The sequence below is a fragment of the Nilaparvata lugens genome, chromosome 11 (assembly GCF_014356525.2).
Source record: "Nilaparvata lugens isolate BPH chromosome 11, ASM1435652v1, whole genome shotgun sequence".
Classification (NCBI taxonomy): domain Eukaryota; kingdom Metazoa; phylum Arthropoda; class Insecta; order Hemiptera; family Delphacidae; genus Nilaparvata; species Nilaparvata lugens.
Window position 1 is genome coordinate 33,770,650 of NC_052514.1, and position 25,701 is coordinate 33,796,350.

The 25,701-nt window shown below is 34.3% G+C and overlaps 2 protein-coding genes across 3 annotated transcripts in view; both read right to left on the bottom strand.

Annotated features, from left to right (window-relative positions):
- Nucleotides 1-18,804, bottom strand: part of LOC111062909 — a 32,198-nt gene extending 13,394 nt beyond the window's left edge. Inside the window, exons 1-5 of one of the 2 annotated variants that reach the window (XM_039438267.1) lie at nucleotides 17,459-18,804; nucleotides 8,653-8,888; nucleotides 5,744-5,902; nucleotides 3,524-3,708; nucleotides 643-808 (exon numbers count right to left, since the gene is read on the bottom strand). In XM_039438267.1, coding sequence (XP_039294201.1) covers nucleotides 643-808; nucleotides 3,524-3,708; nucleotides 5,744-5,902; nucleotides 8,653-8,888; nucleotides 17,459-18,697 — 1,985 coding nt within the window. In that variant the 5' untranslated portion in view covers nucleotides 18,698-18,804. The remainder of the gene's footprint in view (nucleotides 1-642; nucleotides 809-3,523; nucleotides 3,709-5,743; nucleotides 5,903-8,652; nucleotides 8,889-17,458) is intronic. The other variant, XM_039438268.1, reaches the window with a different exon arrangement.
- Nucleotides 18,805-20,972: 2,168 nt separating this feature from the next.
- LOC111059435 (CLK4-associating serine/arginine rich protein) overlaps nucleotides 20,973-25,701 on the bottom strand; it is a 32,558-nt gene continuing 27,829 nt past the window's right edge. The window contains exons 19-20 of the mRNA XM_039437283.1: nucleotides 23,703-23,876; nucleotides 20,973-21,626 (exon numbers count right to left, since the gene is read on the bottom strand). Of these exons, the coding sequence (XP_039293217.1) occupies nucleotides 21,608-21,626; nucleotides 23,703-23,876 (193 nt within the window). The 3' untranslated portion in view covers nucleotides 20,973-21,607. The remainder of the gene's footprint in view (nucleotides 21,627-23,702; nucleotides 23,877-25,701) is intronic.

Below are 25,701 nucleotides of genomic sequence, written 5' to 3' on the forward strand. Positions count from 1 at the left end.
GTTTAAATAAAAAAGTATGAAGAGGGTACTAGTGATTTCTATAATAATTAAACGGGTCATTTATTATAATATAATGTTTTACATTCTGAGTTGAAACCACCAGCTAATCTATATCCGTTTAAACTGAGATGGTGCTTATAAACCGATAAGGGTCTTAGGTCCATATGCAATGCACAATCTAGGTTTAACGCTAAACAAGGTTTATATAAATACATCTATTATACTAATAAAAACAATATAAAAATATTGAAGCACCCTTAATTAAAAAAAAAAACTTTAAAATAGTTTAACAAGTAGTTTCGGTGATCACACCATCGTCAGGTTATAAAAAATTTTTTTGGTGTGATGGTGTGATCACCGAAACTAGTTGTTGAACTATTTTAAAGTTTTTTAAAAATTTAACGGTGCTTCAAGATTTTTATATTGTTTTTATTAATTTAAAAAGTAGCCCATGTAAAATAAAGTGGTTTTATCTATTATACTGTATATCTGGATTGCATCTATTATACTGAGATGTGTAGCATTCCGGGTTTAGACCAGCATCTGATCATCAATAATCGTTTAATCTAGGATAGGACATAGGCCCTTAGAAACCGGATGCGATCAGACTTTCACATTGAACCTTGTTTTTTGCATAATTTACCTGAATTGGCCTGGGGGGGCGGAGCGGATTCACTTGTAGCGGGGGGCCGATGGTCGGGGTACTTGAAGAAGTGGTTCTCCATTTTGGGAAAGCCCAGGTAGACTTTGTTGCACTTTGGACACCGAAAGCTGGATGAGATGCGACGCTTTTTCGTCTCCGCTAAGCCTTCAACAACAAAAAATACAAATATTATTATGTTGAGAACTAATACTAATTTAACTATACTTGAAATACTAAGGGCTAGTTTATATGCTAACACTAAGTTTAACGCTAAACCACGTTTACTAGTAGATATGGTTGCATTTATCATGAAGTATTTCATACAGAGTTTAAACGAAAAGCTGCATTTCTCCGTTTAAACCGAGTATCTGCATAATGGCCTTAATATAATAATAACGTATAATAGTTTCAAGTTTATTAGGCCCGGTTTCCGAGCTCGGGATTTAGCTAATTACTAGACTTCAAACAAAACGGGGCGTAGTCACAGTCCACGTTTAAATTAAATTTCAAAAAACTAGAAAATTAAACAAAAAATAAAATGAAGAGGAAATAGTGTAAAGTTTCAGCTATTTTGAATTATTTAGTAATGTTTCATTTCGTCAAGGAAAATCGTTTCCAATTCTATAATTGAATATATATAACGATAACCAATATATATATATTGAATATATATATATATATATATAATATATATATATATAATATATATATATATATATATATATATATATATATATATATATATATATATATATAATGAGAAAATAAAGATTATCATAAAAACTACGACTACGCCCCATTTCGGAAAGCCAATTATTCTGAATCCAGTTGTTTAAAGTCTAGTAATCAGCTAAATCCCGAGCTCGAAAACCAGCCCTTAGTGTAATATTTTATTATACTTGAAAATACAAATTTAAAAATAATTAAACTATAGTGAGATTCACTATATCATACTGGACAGCATCTGTTTAGCATTGGTTTGCTATCATTGTCAGTCATTAGACAGTGTCGATAACACTATCCTTCTCCAACTCCACACCATTGGAAAATTGCCAGGAGTACTTGATTTCCACTTTCAGCAGTGCCCATTCAGATGTAAATAAGCAATCTTTAGTAGGTCAATTGAAATGTTGTAAAATATTAGAAGTAACCTTCTAATCTTTCGATCAAAAAAAAAAAAACATACAACGTGACAGATGACCTACTAAAGATAACTTGTAAGTCTCTGCTAAAAGCCGTGACCATTGGGCAATTGACAATTTTAATAATAGTATATTCAAACATTTCTGGCAATTCGACAACGATATGGAATTGAGAAGGATAGAGTTATTGACAGTACCTAATGAGCAGCCCAACGATGGGTGGTTTGCCAGCGTTCGTCTTCATTGGCTTTCGTTTGTCATCGCTTCAATTCTTGTTGAGCGAAGGCCAGCCCAGTGAAGGCCAGCGTTGCCAACCCACCCATCTACACTCTTGTCAACCAATGCCAGCTGTTTCGTGTTTTGTAATCTGCTCTGAGTTGCTATAGGCCTAATTGTTATTGCGTTAATTACTTTCCTTACCCTATTACCATAGGTAAGGAAAGTATTGCTTTCCAAAAAAAAATTAAAGGTACCCTAATTTCAAGTTTTCTATACGTTTCAAGGTCCCCTGAGTCCAAAAACATGTTTTTGGGTGTTGGTCTGTGTGTGTGTATGTGTGTATGTCTGTGAACATGATAACTCCATTCCTAATCAACCGATTGACTTGAAATTTTAAACTTAAGGTCCTTATACTATGAGGATCCGACAATAAGAAATTCAATAAAATTCAATTCAAAATGGAGGAAAAAATGGCGGATAGTTAATAAAAAACCATGTTTTTCACGGTTTTCTCGAAAACGGCTTTAACGATTTTCTTAAAATTAATACCATGGATTCATAAGCCCTATCAACTGACATGAGTCTCATTTCTGGGAAAATTGCAGGAGCTCCGTAATATTTTTGAAAAAAAAAAAAAATGGCGGATAATCACTAAAAAACCATGTTTTTCACGGTTTTCTTGAAAACGGCTCGAACGATTTTCTTCAAATTTATACCATGGATAGCTATTTATAAGCCCTATCAACTGACATGAGTCTCAATTCTAGGAAAATTGCAGGAGCTCCGTAATATTCTTGAGAAAAATGGCGGATAATTACTGAAAAACCATGTTTTTCAAGATTTTCTTAAAAATGACGACCGATTTTTTTCAAATTCATACCCTGTATAGTTAGTTATTTATCATCTCTATCAACTGGTATGAGTCTCCTTTCTGGGAAACTTATAGGGGTCCACCCCATCCTTGAGAAATGGACTTTGTAACCTCCTTCTCGTGCATGAGGTAAGTAGGTAGAGCAGTTCATAAAAAGAACACATAGTCGAGATATTTCATCTGTAGAGCAGCTGTTTTACGACTTTTAAAAAAATAATCGAATTTCACAATTTACACAAAGGAAAAAGTACTCTGAAAACAATTATATATACACATACAGACGTCTGATCGTAGTTTCAAATATGTTGCCGCCAATCGTCATTATGTTATTCCCCTAAATATTATTCTCGTAAGAATGAGGCTTACAGTTCAATGAGCAAGGAAAGTTGTGTGAGTGTACCACACCAGATTTTATATAGTTTTTTTTTCAAATAGTTTTTAGTCTGTTCCTTTTAGTTAATATTTAGTAATATTTGCCATCTTCATCTTTCCACCGCTCACCACCGCTGGCCTTGATGAGGCACTGGTCATATTGCAGTGTGTGCAGTGTGGATGGCAAGCCACGGCCAGCGTCTTGGCAAGCCACGGCCAGTGACTTGGCAAGCCACTGGACCAACGTGTGGACTAGGCATTAAAAGACTAGCATACCTGGCAACAGATGGATTTGGTGGGAGTCGGCTAGCGTGTCTTGGTCCTCAGGATCGTCGCTGTGATAGTCGCTGTAGGAGTTTTCGTCGTCCGACTGTCGTCGTCGGATGCGTTTGTAGTCGCGCACTATGTGGCGGGGCGGTCGCGACAGGCGACCCGATCGCGTACGCGGCAGCGCTACCTTCCTACAAACCCAAATACAAATATGTCAAATTGTTCAATTTTCCTACAAATAGGAATAAAATACCATGTAATTTACTTAAAATGTATGAATTTTATTTTTATAACCTGACGATGTTGTGAAAACTGAAACTAGTTGTTATAATCTGTATTCTTTATTATTTATTCTTTTTTTACAATGAAGCAGATTGGGAGAGAAAAACTAAGAATACCTTGTACTATTTCTCTCCCAAATTCAGGTAACATTAAAAGTCCAAATGAGGTTATGTCTTCTAGATTTCCACAAAATTTTCTGTCCAAAATATTAATACAAACCATTCTTTTGAATTTAGATGTTCCAAATACCAAAATAATAATAATTTATAACACTCAGTTATTTTTAAAATAGAGAATATTCACTTATTAGAGAAATTTTTAAACACGAACCGAAAAACAAACTTACTCCTAAAAGTACTTAATTTATTATTCTATTAATTTCAAAGGGCTAGCACCTTCTGGTTCGTGGGTTCGAATCCCGTCGATGGCATGGACGTTTGATCATCTCATCAATTAACCGACGCACTCTCCATTACTCATGCACAATCAAAAAGCTCATGTTGGCATCAACCGCAATAAAAAAATGCATAGTTCAGTTCTGTACATTGGGTGCAGTCGAACTATTAAAATATAAATTTTTAAATATTGAAACCAAAGACCTTAAAGATGCATACCTCTTTAAGGTCTTCGATTGAAACTATAGACCTTAAAGAAATACAGAATTAGACTGGCTTCTCCAGACAATATAATATAGTCTAGATTAAAGCCTTTTATTCAAAAGACCATGTGGTAGGGACAATAATTAAAAGTATATTTGGCTTCAGGCTGGCTTCTTCATAGACAAGAATTAAATAACTTTCAGCACTAACTATTGAAGGATCCAGGGCGAATAAAAATTATTGGATGGACTCCAATTACTATAAAATATGACAAGTAAATGAAATCAAGCTACCTTGAATATAAGAATTGTTATTTTCTACAATTCAAAATGAATTGGTATTCAAACTGACTACTTTATACAAAAAATCAATAAAAAATTATTTCAACTTGAAAATGATCTAAGTTATGGTCGAAATTAGTCGTTGTAATATTTTAAATTAAAAAGGGTACTAAAAGTTTTCATATTGTTCTTATTTAAAAAAATCAGTATATTTTAGCACAAAAGAACTCGATGAATGTACTAGATGATTGGAAACACTTCATCAAATCCAGAAAAATATGACTTTAAAGAAAAATTAATTGTCTATTAAAATGTTTATCCTAATTCGAAACCTATACAATTAGTATTATCAGCAAATTTCATATTTATTCAGTTAAAAAGTTGTCTTAAGTATTGTTTTATTATTCTTATTTGCTATCTTTTTCTTAGTTTTGTGCGCTGTTCTGTTGTTGTAAATTGGATGCGAAATAAAGAATCTTATCTTATCTATATTTGTTTCCAGAAAATGCAATCAATTTTAGCACTGTCTATTAAAGATACAAGGAAGATTCTAGATCGTAGACACTCGTAAGCCTACTTCTCATCAGATACTACCAAAAATAAGGTCCAAGCCACACGAGGCGTTTCTTCAGTCGGCAGGAAAGGATTGGTAGTTCTCTGATTGGTTGGACAGGAAGCTTATCACTCGATACGCCAACCCAATCAGTCAATCGGACAGCTCCTGACCTCTTGTGTCGACTGAAAAAACGTCTCGTGTGGCTTGGCCCTGAGAAAGACTAGTAACAGCAGAAGTAAAGCAAGAAGTGAAAGAATAAGATGTTGATATTGCCATCTTCAGCTGAAGTTCAGATGTGGTAGGTATTACCATGAAACCTGGTTCTGTAATATGAATTAATTTTCGAATAAATTTAAGTGGTATTGACAACATCAACATCTTATTCTTTCAATTATGGAGAAGTACCACAACATCTCATACCATACAATCAAATTATTAAAGCAAGAAGATTGAAAAGTGGATGAAATAAAGTAAGAACTAGAAGAACGAGTGAGAGAGAAGTACTGACTTGCGAGGAGGCTCCTCAGGCGCGGGAGGGGTTGTGGTGGTGGGGGAGGCCTCCCCATCACCCTTGCTAGTCCCCTTTAGAGGTCTTCCCCTCTTTTTGGTCGAGTCACCTGGTGATGATGACGGCTTCTTCAGGTGGAGGTCTTCCGGGTACACCATTCTACAACATTCACAATCAAATTATTTTGTCAGCTACTATATAAATGAATTTTTATTCATTAAAAAAATCAACTTTAGTGATATTTACGTTATAAATTCAGAGGAAATAAAGGACGTCATAGTTGCCAAGTATCTTTTTCCACCGCCTTCTATAGTAGATAGCTTTGATTAAATTCGTCCCGGTTTCTTAGGGTGGTCACTAACGGCAGGACAAGTGTGTTGAACTACTTGCCTCCGTAAACAAAGCCATAGTGCATGACAGGTGGTTGATGGTAACGTCAGCACAGGTAGGGCTCCTACACCAATAAAACCACTAGCTCATATAGATCAGCTGAAATCAACGAATTTTTATTGGTGTAGGAGCCCTACCTGTGCTGACTTTACCATCAACCACCTGCCATGCACTATGGCTTTGTTTACGGAGGTAGTGGTTGAAAACGTGTGTACACACATCGTTGTGTAATCACAGCGAAAGGCTTCAACCAAGTTTTTGAGATTAGGTTTATGTATCTTCGATTTTTTGTTGTTAATTTTTTCTTCGCAGCTCTATTTTAAAGTTAAATTATTTTTAATCTATATTTTAATCTATAGGTCTTACAAATGAGTGTCTAAGGCTGGTCACACACACCGATTAGTCAAGACAAGACTAGTCACGTTTAGTCACAATACTTCACATAGTTGATTATGTAATAGTCATGTCTAATTGCAATGTCTAATCAGTGTGTGATGCGTTATAAGCAGCAATGTGAAGTATTGTGACTAAACGTGACTAGTCTTGTCTTGACTATTCGGTGTGTGACCAGCCTTAGATACTCATTTGTAAGACCTATAGATTTAATGGCCCATTAGATCTAATAAGTGTCCTATAAACAGGACCTATATCTGTTACAATATTAATGGTTGATTCTTGATAATAATGCTCAATATTATAACTCAAATTTATATTATATTCACCAAGAAAATATATTTTTTCATAACTGTATTTATAAGAAGTATTCACAATCTTTAATAAGTAAACTGGCATTTGCTAACTTGAGATAATGAGCTATATGTCAACTTCAATACAAAATTTAGAATCAAGAATTATTATTTGTTATATTTAAATTATTTTAAGAAAATTATTATTTATAATATGATTATTATCAATTATATTTAATAGAATTCAGACATTAAAAACCAATTGAAGAAGATAGACAAGATGCAGCACGCAACTGGCTCAATTAAGAGTTATCTCCAGATAAAAACAACATGGCCGCCGTTTTAACAAAACTAACAGAAGTTAACCCGAGTTAACGCACTCAGACATGCACTATCTGCTATCTTAGCTGATAATTTTATTTTTCCAATTTACTTCTCCTATCTCGACTCAACACTGACTTATCAAATAGCATAACTTAACAGGTAGCACGAGATACCAAAGCTAGCTAAGGCCCGTATGCAGATACTCGGTTTAAACGGAGAAATGTCAGCTGTTCATTTGAACCCCATATGAAACACATTATGATAAATGCAACCATATCTACAAGTAAACGTGGTTTAGCAATAAACGTAGTGTTAGCATAAAGGTGCGTACAGATATACGCGCCGCGAACATGACTATATCTGTATTTTTACAGAAACGGTAAGATACAGATATAAAAAGCTTGGCATCAGCTGATTAAAAGTGAATTGCTCATGTTCGTGGCGCGTATATCTGTACGCACTTTAAGGCTCTAAGTCAAAGATCGTGGATACAGTAAATAACTAATTTTTATGAGATTTTTTTATTTTGTTAGTTCATTATATTTCTTAATAACGTACAAACAATTTGGCGTTAGAAAATGACATTAGCCATAGAGCTGCTTTTACTAATAACAGATAGGGATAGCAAACAAATGTTAATCCAATTTTTTTATTATATTATAAATAGTGAGGTATCATTTTGAAAACGAAATACAATACAATAATGTTGTATTATTGAAAATTTATAAAGAATAATGTAATGTTCCTGAATTTATTAATAAACTCCTATGGATGTGTGGTCCAATATCCAGAGAAATTGTTATTCCCTCACTATAGTACATCATCACGTCTGTACAACTGAACTGATTGACTTAAAATTTTGGATGGAGATTCCGAGGATGGTTGTAGGCCTATTTTCATATTCATTAATCAATGAATTATACTTTTAATAATTAAAACAATTTATTTAATTTATCATACAAAGTTAACTTTAGATAAAAGGCCAAACAAATAGTTTTTCAATTGTAAATTATTCCAGTTGTTGATACGTTCAATATCAGCATGGAACTATGAAACTGAATTCAATCTATTTGTGCTTTTAACAGACCCTTGCGGAGCACCCTTGCGGAACACCTGCTCGTTTTTTATATTCAATATTAATTGAATATCTATAGTCTATAATATTATGAAGAAAAGAATTGGCTTGTACATGTACGGGATAGGAAATAGACGAATTTATTTATTTAGATAATATAAAAGTGGATTTAATTTATCACTGTGTGATAGACGCATCATCACGTCTGAACTGCTGAACTGATTAACTTGAAATATTGTGTATTGTATTCTTAATTTACCGAGGATGGTTATAAGCCTTTTTTTAAATGCATTTATGTGTTTCAATTGAGTCAGTTGATGGTTTAAACTAGAATTCAAGTTCAACTGTTTTGGAGTAAGCGACCCTGATTTTATTTTACACACAAATAATTTGAGATATTATTGATGTTTTAATTAATCTTGTTGGCCACTCACCTATAGATAATCCTGGTGTTGGTCTTCTTGTCGAAGACGACGTTCTTGTCGGAGGGGTCGGCCTGGGTGAGGTCGAAGCTGTTCTTGGAGAGGACGGAGGCGACGTTCCGCAGCTGGTTGCTGGACAGCGTCTGCACCGTCGTGAATGTCTTTCCCTGTTGCACCAGTTGGATCGGGTTCTTATTGGTGCCTACCTTCTCGCTCGAGTCCGACGTCGCCTGGAAACGGGCCACTATCTGCAAAACACATACAATTACTGATACAAAATGTAATAATAAAAACTCTTCATACACATGGGCTACTTTTTAAAAAAATGAAACAATATTAAAAAATCCTAAAGCACCCTTTATTTTATAAAATTTTAAACAACTAGTTTCAGTGATCACACCATCGTCAGGTTTTATAACCTTAAAAGTTTTTTTTTAAATAAAGGGTGCTTTAAGATTTTTTATATTGTTTTATCTTTATGTAATAATAAATATCGGGGCACCGAGCTTCGCTCGTTATTTTTATTTATTGATAAACAGAACACAATTCTCTAAAATGATCGTGTTTATATTTCACAGCTGGCTATACGTTATCTTATAAATTTCGGGGATGCGATATTTTGATTTTTCACATACTCACTCGCTCACTAACTTTTTTACTATCCACAGCTGTTTCAGTCAAGGATGAATTATCCTTTTAATGTCGTTCAGCGAGTTTTCCCAAGGATGAGACCTAGTGCAATCGAATCTTTATATCATAAACCTACTATGTTCCAAATTTCGTGAAAATCGTTAGAGCCGTTTTCGAGATCCGTTAAACATAAATAATCAGATATAAAAATAACCAGATATATAAATACAGAAATTGCTCGCTCAATATAATAGGATTATTGAAGAAAAAAATAGTACCATTTTTTAACTTTTTACATACAGGGCTGGTGAGAATTATGGAATTATGAAAGTTAAATCTTTCTTTCACAAGGATGATTTGACAGTAAGTTTCATTGGGGATCCTACTTGAATATTGAAAAACTTCTTTTTTGTCGCATCAAAATTTTGGTTCGCTTCTTGAATTCAACATATTTTTTTTCAAGAGAGGTGGTCATATTATACATGATTTCGATACAGAATTTCAATAGAAAATGGATTACCGGTGCGAAAAACACACATCCTTACCTCAAACCGTCTCAAAGTTATTCACATATACTAATAAATCATACAAAAATAGAATAAATGAGTACATTGAAAATCTATAATAAAATTTTAATTTCTTCAAGCGTTGGTATACACTCACTTATACCAACATCTACACACATTAAAAAATTTCAACCAAAAGGTTTTATCACTCAGATTTTTAATTTTATCATTAATTTATTCATTATTTAAGGCGACTTGCAGACAAAAATGATCATGAAAAATATTCACTCACTGACTGGATGGAACATGCTTTTGACTAGCAATTATTAATTATTCTGTAATATTACAAACGGTAATGGTTCAAATGTGTTTAAAAGACGCTGGTTTATCAGGTTTTTATACTAAAATGACGACTTGCGAGCTAAAGTAATAATTGTGAAAAATATAAAATATTCACTCACTAACTGGATGGAGCATGCTATGAATCCCAATAAATTATCAATTATTTTATAATATTACAACGGAAATTGTTCAAGTGTGTTACAAAGAAACTGTTTTATCAATTTTTTAAACTAAAAGCACGACTTTGGAGACAAAAATAATAAAGAAAAAAAAATACTGACTGACTGGATGAAGCATGCCTCAAGTTAAAATCGCAATACATTATTAATTATTTTGTAATAATACAAACGGAAATTGTTCAAATGTTTTAAAAAGAACTTGTTTTATCAAATTTTATACTAAAATGACGATTTGCAGACAAAAATAATCACGCAAAATATAAAATATTCACTCACTGACTGGATGGAACATGCTTTTGACTTTAATCATAAATGATTAATTATTATTCGGTAATATTACAAAGGAAACGATTCAAGTGTGTTACAAAAACGCTGTTTTATCAAGTTTTTATACTAAAATGACGATTTGCAAACTAAAATGATTGTGAGAAATATAAAATATTCACTCACTGACTGGAGCATGCATGTTAGAGAATGTTGAAAATGGATCCTATGTAATTTGAAAGCATGCTCCAGTCAGTGAGTGAATATTTTATATTTTTCACATTTAATTTAGTCTGCTAGGTTATTATTTTAGTATAAAAGCTTGAAGAAACATAGCAGTTTGTGATGTACGGTATCAAGAAATTCAAGATGATGCTTTACACTACAGATTTGGTGAAACCTACCTTGCTGGCTGAGATCTTGCGAGTACTGACTAAGTTAGGCCAAATTGTTTGGGGTATTGCATTAATTGAACTTTGAACTGACAGTGTGCAAACAAAACGAAGAAAAATTGACCAGGTGAAGAAAGAGTGGTATTATTATGGGGGAAGATTAAATAGTGCTTCAAGCTTCTGTTATCTTATCGGGTGCATTTAACGAGTTACCAACGGATATCCCTTATCCCTTTTCTATCTCTAATGGCTGAAAATAATCCAACTATAGATGGTTAAATAAGCTAAGTGAATATTAATTTCCCGGACTGACAAATAATTTTTGAATAGTAGCTCTCATAGAATTTCCATCTAGCTGTTTACCCTGTTGTCAATATTTGCAGTAGCAGAAGTCTTCGGGGTGTATTACAGCATTTACTTTCCTATCGCTAAAGTTGGAAAATATTTCAATGTTGATATTTCAATATTTCAATGATTTCAATAAATTGAGTAAACTTTGTACTAATTTGGGCATGGTTAATCATTTTCAACACACTGCAGTTGTAGTTTAACTTATTATAATCGAGCAAACAGTCTGCAAATTATTAATCATACTATATTCTAGCTGAATATAATTGAGATTGAATTGATGCCTGCATTTTAATCCTAGATTAAAATATATTGAAAGCCATGAATCATGAAGATTTAAACAACATGCTAGACAGATTCAAAGCTCAGAAGAATTTAATGTGATCCACAAATTTGGTGTTCTGTTAAAAAAACAGCTAAATGGTATAAATGCGGCAATTAATTACAATTTCAATTAAATTATCAAATATTGAAATATAACGCACCGGATAGCTCATGTTTAGAAACCTAGTAGAAACTTTCAAAAAAAATTTTATCAAAAAATAAATATTATATTTAAAATTCAAAATTAGTTGGAAGAGAAATTAAAATCTTATTGTGGTGAGAAAATTATTAGGGCCTTAGAAGGGAAAGGATAAAAAATACAAATTTCAAGAAGCATGAGATTAAGTTAGAACTGGCAAACGACAGAGGAATTCAATGAATTACTTTTCACAATCACCAACATTTTAGTTGATCATGCAATTTATAATAGCCAATATAATTCATTTATTGTATAAAATACTATAATCATAATACAATTATGACATTGGAGGAGAAACTAGGCTGAGCCTGTTCTATTTCTCTCCAAAAATTTTGATAAAATGTTAATGTTGTCCAAAAGATAAGGTTATGTAATCACACACTGCTTCGTTACTTGATTTTCGGTCCAGGAATGATGATTTAAAATTTTGAATTTTGAAGGTTGATTTTAATTCATAATGCAATGATCACACATGCAGATACACACACCCACAACTCATATGAAGTTGCATCACGATTTTCTGACAGCATAATGGCCGGGACACACAAAACTGCACCGAGCCCGTGCCGCGGTACGGCCGAGTGTCGGACGTTCTACGGCGAGTGAGGAAACAAATGCTTTCAAACGTGTAGGGACACATACTACCGCACCGCGTCAGCACCATCACCGTGTTTGTTGCCCGAGCCGTCACCGACAAGTTCAGTTTACTTTTTGACGGTGCGGCCTCGTTTAGCATAAAGAGTTAAAATCTTATTGAAGAGGTACGGAATTTTCCAGTTTTGTACGATCAAAGTGATGAGAAATATGGTTGAACGGAAAAATAAGTTAAACCAAGAGTAAAATTAGAACCAAATAAGTTGAGCCAAAGGTATAATAAATAAAAAAAATCTGGCGCAATCACACAACTTTCCTTGCCGTTATGAAAATTGATCACCTGACGCCAGTGTTCACGCGCATCTCAAGTCTACTACTTAAAAATCTGAGCCAGCTGTTGATAGTTCAATAACGCTGGAGACACACGAGGTCTGCTATCTCTTCATAGCGAATGATTTAATAGAATAACAGTTGCCAACAGTTTGTAATTAAATAATCACATTTTCTCGAATTTCAAGCTTATTTTCAAATTTAGGTGAACATGTTACTGAACATTACTTGTAGAGATTTTCATGCTCAATCTTTTCCACTTGAAATATTGTGTTTAAATTGTATCTGAAGCCTGATAATTGGAAATCTAAATCAAACTTTGCATAGATGGGGCGGAGCTCCTGAAATTTTTACAGATATGGGACTTGTAGCAGTTGATAGAGCTTATCAATGACTATTTTGGGAATAAATTTGATCAAAATCGTTGTAGCCGTTTTCGACAAAATCGTGAAAAACCCCTTTTTTGACAACATTTTCGCCATTTTAGCCGCCGTCTTGATTTGAATTTGATCGTAATAATTGTTCGTATCGGATCCTTATAGTGTAAGGACCTTAAGTTCCAAATTTCATGTCATCCCGTTAATTGAGAGATGAGATATCGTGTACATACACTCATACACACACACACACACACACACACACACATACAGACCAATACCTAAAAACCACTTTTTTGGACTTAGGGGACCTTGAAACGTATAGAAATTTGGAAATTAGGGTACCTTAATTTTTTCGGAAAGCAATACTTTCCTTACCTATGGTAATAGAGCAAGGAAAGTAAAAATAAACAACAAAAAGTATAAAAGAAGAAACCCGTGACTGTGTCTTAAATTTTAAATTTAAAACTAATTACGTGTAGATGCAGAAGATAACAATTTTATTGATGATATATATTTCCGATACATGACTGATTGTGGTATTGTTATGCACCGAAATATATACCAGCACTATGATTCTCATCTTCATGTCTACAGGTAATTAGTTTAAAATTGAAAAGTATAAATTTAAATCGGATGTGACAAGCTTTTAATAGTGTTATATTATTAACAATAGTTTAACACATTCAGAAATGAGACCACAGTAGCACTACAGAACTGAGATACTGCTGCCGTTCGGCTGTCGCACGGATATGTGTGTTCTCCTACCACCATCACTGTGTCGCGGACGTAGCTCGGCCATACGTCGCCGCGGGCTCGGTTCAGTTATGTGTTCCGGCCTTAATTGTTTCCGAACACAGCTACAAGTCTTCACATGGAAACTAACTAACTACAGCTCTCCGGATACAACTCCCGGAAACGTCTTTGCAACGTCAAATATATTGGATAGTCACTTGCAGAGAGTCGCTAACTTTGCTTTATATGTCTGTTATAAGCCAGTATGGAATGGGTTTATGGTATGGAATAATATATTTATTTATTTTACTAACTTGAGAAACATGAAAAGTGATGATTTATTTTCTACTAAGCCTGCATCAGTTATCAGAAGTTATTGCAAAGGGTGCTGTCGGTTATCGGTAGTTGATAAATAACAAACTTGAAAGCAAGCTCATAGCTTCAGACTTAGTTTCAAAATTCTATATTGACTTCTACTACCTGATAATTAATAATACTATTTTCTCTCTACAGCATTCTATAGTGAGGTCGACGATATAATGAAAGCGGAGAAATGAAAGTTGCCGATTCTCTTCATTGTCACTGTCTTCTATGATACCAGTATATCTAATGTAATATTAAAGGTCGTCGTCACATACCCAGCTATCTGTAGCTAGGAATACGACTTCGAAAGACCTAGCCGTTCTATCTCCCAATGTTAAGGCTGTGCAAAGGCTAAAATAAACTTTGTACTCGTGATATTTTTCAAAGTTTTTCGATTTGTATATCATCAAGCTATCAAAATGAAAAAGTTTTCTCAGGAAAAAATTTTTTTCCGATCATTAATTTTTGAGTTATGAGCGCCTAAAGTTTAAATTTTGGGACAGAACATTTCAAATTCGGTAAGAGATAAATTCATGCGATTTAGGGGATAGATTCTTCATAGTATTGTTGATCTAGTAAAACAAAAATTTTCTGAAAATATCAACTAAAATAGATCAACTATGAAGAATCTATCCCCTAAATCGCATGGCTTTATCTCTTACCGAATTTGAAATGTTCTGTCCAAAAATCTAAACTTTAGGCGCTCATATCTCATAAATTAATGATCGGAAAAAAATGATTTCCTGAGAAAACTTTTTCATTATGATAGCTTGATGATATACAAATCGAGAAACTTTGAAAAATATCACGAGTAGAAAGTTTATTTTTAGCCTTTGCACAGCCTTAAATCCACGCTACGCAATCTATCCGTCCAGACCAGCGTAGCTTTGACATTGGGAGATAGTATGGCTACGTTTTCCGAAGACTTATTGTTAGCTACACCTACCTACACCTAGCTAGGGTGTGTGGCGACCTTTATTCTTCATTCTTGTTCAAAATAATAAATCATATTTTTATTTCCCAAGAAATTCTTTTTAGTGATTGAATCATATATTTATGTTCATAATTGAGATGAATATTTCAAGTAATTATACATTCGGGCAACGTTGCAGAGATAAAAAGAGGATAGCGCTATCTGCTTTGTTGAATTATATTCAATTCAATTTTTCTTCCGTCTGTGACCAGTGTATATACTGGATAGACATTGTCGATTTATAAAACACAAAAGTTCAAATATTTACAGTTATCTCAAGATTGCCGATCAAAGAGACTGACAAAATTGATGAATATAGGCAATGATGGCAACACCAATGTTAATCAAATACTGTCATTGTAACGTAGACCTTACAATAGCTTTTTAAATCATTATATATGATAAAATTGAATTGAAATTTCCCCGATTTGGCTTGCATTGGAAATTGCAATGTGATGACATTATTGGCTTGAAGGATACTGTATTGCAGGGCTTAATTTGTGACGGTACCTTTCAAAGGGAGAGGGAGATTGATTGATTTAATTCCTTTATTGAAACAGAGTTAGAACTCCAGGTATTCACTGTCACAGAAAAGAGAGAGAGAGAGAGATAGATTGATTGGTTATGCATTTGATAGGGCGGGGTTAGGAATCCAGGTTCTCTCTGCTACACAACCCTTTACTTGAAAAAAATTAGATTACAAATTAATAGAAGGAAATAAAATCCTTAATCAAAAATAAACACGATTGTAGAGAGATTGATTATATGCCTTCAGGTCGGAGTTAGGACTCCAAGTCATCTCTACCACACAACCAGAAGAAAGAGGGAGAAAGAAGGGGAAAAATACTGCTTGATTAAATAAATTATTATCAACAGAACTTCGTTGTAACGATACTTCGAGTGGCAATGAATATCAAATTTTGCTAAGGTCGTACTTCTGCTTAGTTTTTGTCTAATGAGCACTCAGTGTCAGACTGTAGTGTTCTCTTTTCTTAATCGCTATTTTTAAATCTACTTCCTACTCCTATACCATAGAGAATATTTTCAATGAATAGGCCTATATGAATGTAGAATCACACAACTAAAAGCTTTAAAATCATTCTAAAATCGAGTTTTGGGGAGTTTATTATTGTTCATTGTTTTTGAAGGGACGGATTCAAGGATCCAAAGGTTCAAAGAACCCCACACGTCAACCAAAGCATATTGTGTTCCCAAGCAGTATGTTAGTTAGGCAAACCAATACCTGCATCCTTTACAAGAGCCAAAGTTTTCACTATACTAACATCCCATTCATCACCTGGTTGCTTGTCGCAATCCAGTATGATATGCTAGGCAGTCTCTTCAGACTGATTAGTCCTCGTGACCAACGTGAGTTCCACTCCTGGCCTTTTTTGAAGGTCCTTCCGCTAAGAAAGGGCAGCTAAGTTGCCTCTAGGGCGCCTGGCTACCCTTGACTCAGCCTCTTGACCCACATTAGTCCTTGAGTTTCACCCATCTCTGGTCCCTTGGGGTTTTTCCCTCCGAAACTTCGCTGGGTCAAAAGCCTCACCTCTCCCAAGAAGTTCTGCCTAAATGACCGCCCTTTTTTGAGCAGTGGTGAGGTTTGATCTCTCCACCCAAAACTCGTACCCTACGTGAGTTCCACTCCTGGTTTTTTCGTAGGTCCTTCCGCTGAAGAAGGGGTCACCAAATTACCTCTAGGGCACCTGGCCACCCTCGACTCAGCCTCTTGACCCGCATTCGTGCCTGGAGTTTCACCCATCTATGGTCTCTTGAGTTATTCTTTTTGCCCCTCCGAAACTGCCCTGATGGGGCAGATCCCGTGGGTTTGAAGGCAAGGCAACTTCTGGAGTTGCCTTGGGGTCCCTTTTAGTCGCCTCCTACGACAAGCAGGGATACTTTGGGTGAAATCTGGTTTTCAACACATTCTTCAGTAGGATGTTCGACTCAAAACTCCCCAACCCACAGGGGGCTTGATGTAATATTATGTCGCGTAAATATTTTCAATGAAAATATGATAGTAAAATCACACAACTAAAAACTTCAAAATCACTCTAAAATCGAGTTTTGGGGAGATAGAACAATTTAACCCCCGTTTGGCTGGAGGGCAAGCCCCTATATCCTCCGTCTCCGTACCAGAACCATTTATCTTCCACTGCTGTTTTATAAAATACTATTACACACTGCACGTAGTCTCTATGAAAGATATTTAGATATTAAAATTAAATAATAACTGAAAAGTGAAAAAACTAAACTACCCACCTTTGATACTTCCTTAGGAAGGCCTTTGGGAAGTAGGAACGGCTTTACAGGAACAATCCTGTTTCCATTCTCAGGAATATTCAAAGTTTGCACCTTCACTTGATCACCGTTCAACACAAACGAGTTTGCACTTGAAGTTCTATTTGAAGCTGGTTGACTGGACGTTACTGAAGTAATTAATGGAATAGGCTCTACAGTTGGCGTAGTGGGAGAGTTCACAAACAGCGCCGACGATGTTTTTGTGTCTGAGTTGAGGTTAGTTTTTGGACTCAACCTTACAAACCGTTGATACTTATTCGGTAACATCTGAGAATCAATCATTCCTGGTAACGGTTCATTCTCATAGACCACCAAGTTGTCATTGATTGCGTTTTGAGTTCCTGAGAGAATGTTGTTTGAGTTTGTTATGTAAGCTACACTGTCACTCTGATTGTTAGTGTCTGCTATTGATAACGACATTGGGGGCATTGTTAATGTAGATGGGTCTAGAGATTGAGTGGTCAAACTTGACAAATCAAAAGAAGAATCACCGGCAGTTGTTTCAATTGGCAACATGTGTGTTGAATCTTTTGAAGAAGACACATTATTAGTGGATAATTCGTCGGTATCAGGTTTGCTACTAACTTGTAAAGTGTAAGTGATAGTTCCGTTGTGAACATGGGGAACTAACGTAATTTGTGGATTAACTGTTTCATTCAATTGTTCAATGATGTTGGCATCTAGTTTCAGTTTGGAAATATCATCAGAAGAAACTATATCATGCTCTGTGAGATTAAAAGTATCATCTTTTACGTTGCTTGTATCGTTGTTACTGTCATTAAACAGACAGATATTCTCGGAAGGATCTTTGGAGAAGATAAACTGCTCTTTGTCAATACTTATCTCTTTATCGCCAGTTGAGAAGGATGTGTTTGAAGGTAGGTCAACGTCACACACGTTAAATTCAATTCCCAGCTCAAGAGCTTGTTTAACAGTGAGATGTATTGTTGACTGTTCATCTCCATTGCTCTGTTTAAAAGCCACCAATTCATCAACACAATTATCTTCTTCTGTACTCTGTACATTCTGGATAAAATGATCGGAATCTACCTGAGATGGAACATTAGGTGAATCCTCAACGTCTTGTAGTGCATGTTGTAAAATATCTCCACTTATGTTGCTAATTGAATTGATGTTGTTCTGCTGAAGGATAAATGGTTGTCCGTTCAGAATGAACACTCGAGAACTTAACGAATCCATTTTAGCTACATAAATTATATTGCAATTTAAATAAACAAATATATATTCACAAACCACGCGACAAAATACATTGCACAGCTGACATATTTTGTGTTTCTGTTATGGTCGCCATCTTTGATCTTTCCTATGTCCTGTCTACTGCCTACATGATAGCATAATTTTGTATCAAACTCTTGACTATCAGCACCAGCATTAAAAATTAAATATCAATAAAAATATTCAACAGTAATTCTCCAGAGTTTGAGATATCATACTTTCTAATTTTCTAAAGATCTATTAATATTCAACGACTTGACAACTGTAAAAGCGAAACTAGCGCTGCCTGTGCAGATTGCTCCTAAACTAATTCCTCTTTTATCGATATGTGATATCGATCATATTAATATCGATTATGTATAAGATAACAGAATCGATTGGGTGATATCGATTTTATTACTATCGATTGTGATACAGATAACCGGTGTAATTTACGGATGTAATTTTTCAGAGTCGAGTTGCCTGAGTGAGGATGTAATTCCGCAGCCGCACCTACATGTTGTCCCAATGAAAGCCAATGTCGACCAGCACCAGCACCAGTGTGTGGATGGATGGTTTAACCAGCGCTGGTCTTCATTGGAATTTGAGCGTTTATTTCGCTTGCATAGTTCACCCCATAAAATAATAAAATGCTAAAAGTCATTAGGTCCCAACTACAGGCGTACACGCGTCCTTTGCTGTATTAAGCTGGATTCGCACATAAGAGTGACAGTAAAAAAAATAATTACACTATAAATCAAATATATATATATAAATCTACCTACCTTCTTCCACTTCTCTATCACACACCCTTCCCTTCCAGTTATACCTTACCTGCCTATTACATGGGAAACCATAGTTGGCAAGGTATTTTCCCCCTCTTTTTTCCAGCACACATAATTTTTATTGTCTTTTAATGTGTTAATATCATTGTTATTGATTTGTTGTATATTGCTTTTACTCAATTTATTTTTGTGTGTTGTGAATAAATTGAAAATTGAATTGAAATTCCCAAAAGTTCTGATGGTATTATTCATAATCAGATAGGAGTGATCCGTGGTCTAGTGGATAGAGTGCTTGCGTAGCAGCATAGAGATCACGGGTTCAAACCCTCTCAATACCAAACGTTTTTTAACCAGATCACTCCCGTGTTATCGGATGGGCACGTTAAACTGTCGGTCCCGGCTGAAGTATGACAGTCGTAAGGCCCATTGACGGCTTAAATTATATATTCAGGCGGTGGGACCTTCCCGCAAGGGACTCCCCACCAACAAAAGCCATACGAATTTACTTTTATAATCAGATACTCACTCGGCCGGACAAAGTGGGAATATTCCGATAAGAACTCGTAGAAATTATACTTTCTATGTCGCCGTTGTGTGCGAATCCAGGTTTAGTAATTTAGCAAACATCAACATCTCACATAGCATAATATGAGTATGGTATCTATTCTATTCATGATATTTCCATTTTATAAAAACGAATCCAAATTCAATAACTATTTCCTGCACATGAAAATATCAGATTATTTTCAGGAAGCAGCTACCTACTAATAATTTATTTTTGAAATTAACTCAATTTCATATAGAGCTACCGGTACAGTACTAGGAAGATCAGTAGACAATAATAAATAATAGAATCATTGTACTCTCAGCATTTATTCACGCATTACATAGGTAAAATAATTTTAATATCTGTAAAATAGTAAGGATACAATAATTCATTGTAACTTAGTTTATATATATATTTTTTTAAAGTGGTACGATAGTTTATTTTTCCCAGTATTTTCCATTTCATTTTCTCAACAATAGCATGAATAGGCTGGAGAATAGTTGATAACAGTGATAAGACATTCAGAATACTGTAGTTATTGCTATGTTGATTATTTTACTCAATCACGAGTTATATCTAGTTTGGATATAATGATTAAAAAATAATTATATGGATTCAGTCTATGGGAGTCTTTACTGTAATTTGTACTTCAAGTGTCTACACTCTGTACAGAAATAAGGAAAAATAGCAAATAAACTTTGAAATTTTACTAAAAACGTTTGTATTATTGGTACTAAGGGTAATAAGATTTGTTTCAACTGTCTTTGAAACGTTTTAGCCTAAATTTCTGGAACTAAAAATGCCTTCAACCTTGAAAAAGATTCTTCTGAAGAGCTGTTGTACAAGTGTGTGTGACTAAGGTGGAGGAAATAATAGAAACTTTGGAAAAATTTCAACAATCTGAATTGACATCTAAAGGTGGGATTTTTTTAAGCGTGATGATTCGACGACTATTAAAGAATACACTTGGCACGTATAGGAATGTTTACACTGCACACGTTTAAACACTCCCATAAGCGTCAAAATTATTCTTCCGTAATCGTCGAATCATTACTCATAAACCTCACATTCAAGAGGATAAAATAGTGAGGATAAGATCAATTCTAAAAGGGAATAACCACAAAAACATGTAGTTCCTTTAAAATTGTTTTTTACATTATGTATGAAATTGAGGAAGTCTGACTTTGATTCCCTCATATTGCTAATATAATATCAATAATCAGAATACTATCATTATTTAATTCACAATATCAATAAATTGGTAAGAAATATAGGAAGAAATATAGAATATCATCTTATACAACCATTGATTTATAATACAGTGGGATATGGTCTGTCATGGAAGGAAATCATGGTACTACAATTAAACTTATTGGATCAACTTATAGATTTAAATTGAATTAATAGTTCCTTCAATAATTTAGAAACTAGATTAACTCGTGAACAACATTGATACATGAAAAAAATCGAAACCAAGACAATTCTTAACTTAAAAATATAATAGTAGTAAGTGCATTCAACAAAAAACTGTTTACCAACGCATGAGCATCGTGGGCACAGTTGCTAGTAGTCGACTAGAGGCCTGAAAACAAATAATAATGTTTTAATAATTAAGTAGAGAACTTCTTACAAAAACTTGAAAAACGCAGAATTTATTTGACATAAAATTGAATTGACTTCCTTGGGTAAGTTGATTCAGAATGCATTTCTAGAACCACAGAAATATATACAAAATACAATATTCATTTGATAAGAACTCAATATTCTTTCACAGATAAAATTACCACTACAGGGCTAAACTTTGAAATAACTTATTGAATAAACAAGGATACATTATATTTTACTAGGCATGTTTTTTATAAGTATTCCGTCGAGTTACCGATCAGATTGTACTGAGATATTCGGATCTGCATAGAAATCTACATATAATTACATAAATGACAAAAGCTCTGATAAGAAACTAAACTTGACATCTTTCACTGATCTGATAGACCTACAAAACAATAGTAATTAATATCTATATAATATATTTAATTTATAATTTGTATTTGATGTTATTTAGAATGGAATGACTTTTTCATTTGATGAAATGGTACAGTTTGTAGTTTGAGGTCTTTGTGAGTTGTTTGGACAAGATGGATGTAATATTTTGAAGGAAGATGAACATAACCTCAAATCCTTCAATTTTGACTAGATCGGTGAACTCTATACGTAGTATAGAATTCAGTGGACCAGTTACCATATTTGGTTGGAAAACTATCCATATACATATGAGATATGAGCCATCACATACCAGAAGAAATTATTCACAACCTTAAAATATATGCAGGTGTAATGAGGCCTTTGAAAACAAACCGTTTCTTGCAAAGGAATAATGTTTAGAGGCTAGAAAATATGACTGTCAAGTCAAATAGCTGGAACCTGAGATAGGGTGAAAAGAAAATGGTTGCTTTAAGCCTAAGAGTGGGCCCGTTCTGTGTACATGGAATGTAATGTGGTAAATTGTCCGATTCACAATTTACCAAGTAAAAAGTTCCGCGTTCCATGGGAGGAATTTTGACAGATACTGTTCCAGAAACCTGTTCTAGTTCCATAATCCTGCCCCACAGTCGAAGTGTGGTAAATTGTCCGACCTGGTACAGTTCCAACTATCTGAGCTCTCATTGGTCGATTATTGTAGTCTGCTTGCTTCTTTGATAGTTTGATCACCATAGCATAGAATACATAACCAACAATATGATGTTTGATAACCATTCATTGAATGAATTTCTCTCGATAGAAAATTTGAGAGTAATGGAATAAAATGAATTTAAACTTTTCTAGACGGTAGGTTTGTGAAACAGCCTTTCTTCATTCACGCAGCTAGTAAACGACACATTTTAGTGTAAATCAACTTTATATGTGCGCGCCAAAAGCTTGAGCCAACGATTTTGAAATGGCATTCCATGGGAACATTTTGCACTAGTCACGTGATGGAACAATTTACGATTGGAACTGGAACAATTTACTGTACACAGAACGTACACATTGATGAGATGCGACCTAACAACTCTGACACCAGACCTGAGCCAGCCAGGTCAATTGACATTATTATCATTTATGCTGAAAATGCTATGGTACTTTAATGAAAACACTGGGATGTTGTCAGAAATGTCACTAATTTCGTGATAATAATTCTATCATTATGGATAGATATCACAACATCTCACCAACAGCAGTAGCCTATCTGAAGTCTATGATACTTAATTGATATTTCAAAGTAAAATACGCATTTGGACAGTAGGTGAAGGAAAAACAAAGACGACTAAAAAACTGTTTGAAATACATGAAGAAATACATACAGAACGTACACAAGTGTTTAAATGTTGGTGTATATAGTGGAGCGGTATGTTCTGACCCATTTATATACATGCATTACATTCAAAACTCTCAAGCTTGAAGCAACCTTCACCGTTCCACTATGTTTTCACCCTAAAAATCATTCAGTCATAACTGGCAGAAAATCAAGAACTAAGAACAAAGACAGTCTGTTCTAGGTCGATATGAGGAAATTCTTCTGGACAGATTTGTTGCAAATGTCATGTAGAATCTATGGTATTTGTGGGACACTGTATTACTAAATAACTGTAATATTAATTACTACACTTGTTAGCCGTACCTGTGTCGCCTGCTATCATGGGGGCTGTGGTGAGGGGGCCGGGACCTGCCCCCCCTAGCCGGGGGCGGACTGCGACTGCGACGTCGGTAGGAGGAGGAAGAGGAGGAGGACGAGTAGGAAGGCAGAGGAGGAAGAGGGGGCGGAGGGGCACTGCGAGAGCGAGAACGCGATCTCCTGCAACACAAAAAAGATAAACAATCAAAATCTGCTCACTTTTCTTTTTAGGACTACTGAAATTATTCAAACACTATAAAAGTTTCAATTAACCCATTATTTTATCACAACACAAATATAGTGAGGTCCACGTTATACTGGCAGTGGAGAAAGATAGGAGAACAGCGTTGTCGAATCTCTGTCTAGTCACTGCACTTCTATAGAAGATAGATGATACTGGTATATCTGATGGAATATTAACTGTTCATCCTATTATATTAAGCGAGCAATTTCTGTATTTTTATATCTGGTTATTTATATTTATATCTGGTTATTTATGTTCAACGGCTCTAACGATTTTCACAAAATTTCGAACATAGTGGGTTTATGATATAAAAATTCAATTGCACTAGGTCTCATCCTTGGGAAAACTCGCTGAACGGCATTAAAAGGATAATTCAACCTTGGCTGAAACAGCTGAGACCTTCGTCGTCTGCGGATAGTAAAAAAGTGAGTGAGTGAGTATGTGAAAAATCAAAATATCGCATCCCCGAAATTCATAAGATGACGTATAGCCAGTTGTGAAATATGAACACGATCATTTTAGAGAATTGTATTCTGTTTATCAATAAAGAAAAATAACGAGCGAGGCTCCGTGCCCCGATATTTTATGTCAATAATAATCAATTAATTTTATTTGTGTAGTGTGTGTAGATAAGATATTTTTCAATTTTTTAATAATAAATTCCTTTAAAATAATAATGATTTGATAAAATCCTTTAAGGTGGATTCGCACACAACAGTGAAAGTGAAAATATAATTCCCATGAGTTTTAATTGGACTATTTCCACTCAGCCCGGCCGACTGAGTATGAATAATATCATTAGAACTTATGGGAATTAAATTTTCACTGTCACTGTTGTGTAACAACGTATGTTGTTAGAAAAACGTTGTGTTCAACGTATTTTTCACACTCGTAAGATGTTTATATAGAATATAAACTGAATATGAATATCTGTAACAGCACATCTCCTTCACTATTGCATGGGAATATATATTTCTTATTTATAGAATCGGCTAAGAAATTACGATGTGGATGAAATACTGTACAATGTAAACAATCATTCACCCAAACATGTTTTTAGTCAATTCAATAATTTAGTCCACAATAGAACACGATACGGCTGTTATGTAGCTAAGGTGAACGTGATATTTTCGAGCTCAAAATTCAAGTGGTTTCATTCTTTATTTTGTGAATTTAAAGTTTGTTTCATGTTTTTACGAAATTTTTATCATCAATCTATCCAAATTTAAAATTGTTTGTTTTATTCTAATCTATATTCTCAGATTGTGATTTGGTGTAGAAAATTGAAATGGACATAACCTATGGTCATATTTGGCAATTTGAAACTAAATTACGAAATTGGAAAAGTTTGGGCAATAGCCTGTTTTTTCTTTTCCGATAATAAATAAATATTACAGCAGTCGATGGAAATAATTTATTCCAATAAATAGTCCAAATAGAGTTCATGTTGAATATGAATCCAAATTAAAGATTTATTCTCAGAAAATACAAATAAAAGTGAATTGTAAATTTGAAAATCCTAATTGAATTTAAAAAGGTTAAATTTAAACAACTTTAATAGACGATTTAATTTAAATTAAAGTTTTTAGCTGAAGAGTCTCAATTATTATCAACTTAAACAATTGATATTCCAGGGGCCCCGTTTCATAAAAGTCACAATTTACATATTCACTATGAATTTTAAGGCTGTTCGTTACACCTTTTTATTCAAATTGGATAATCTTTTTCAATATAATTGTTAAGATTATTATAAGAGTGAGA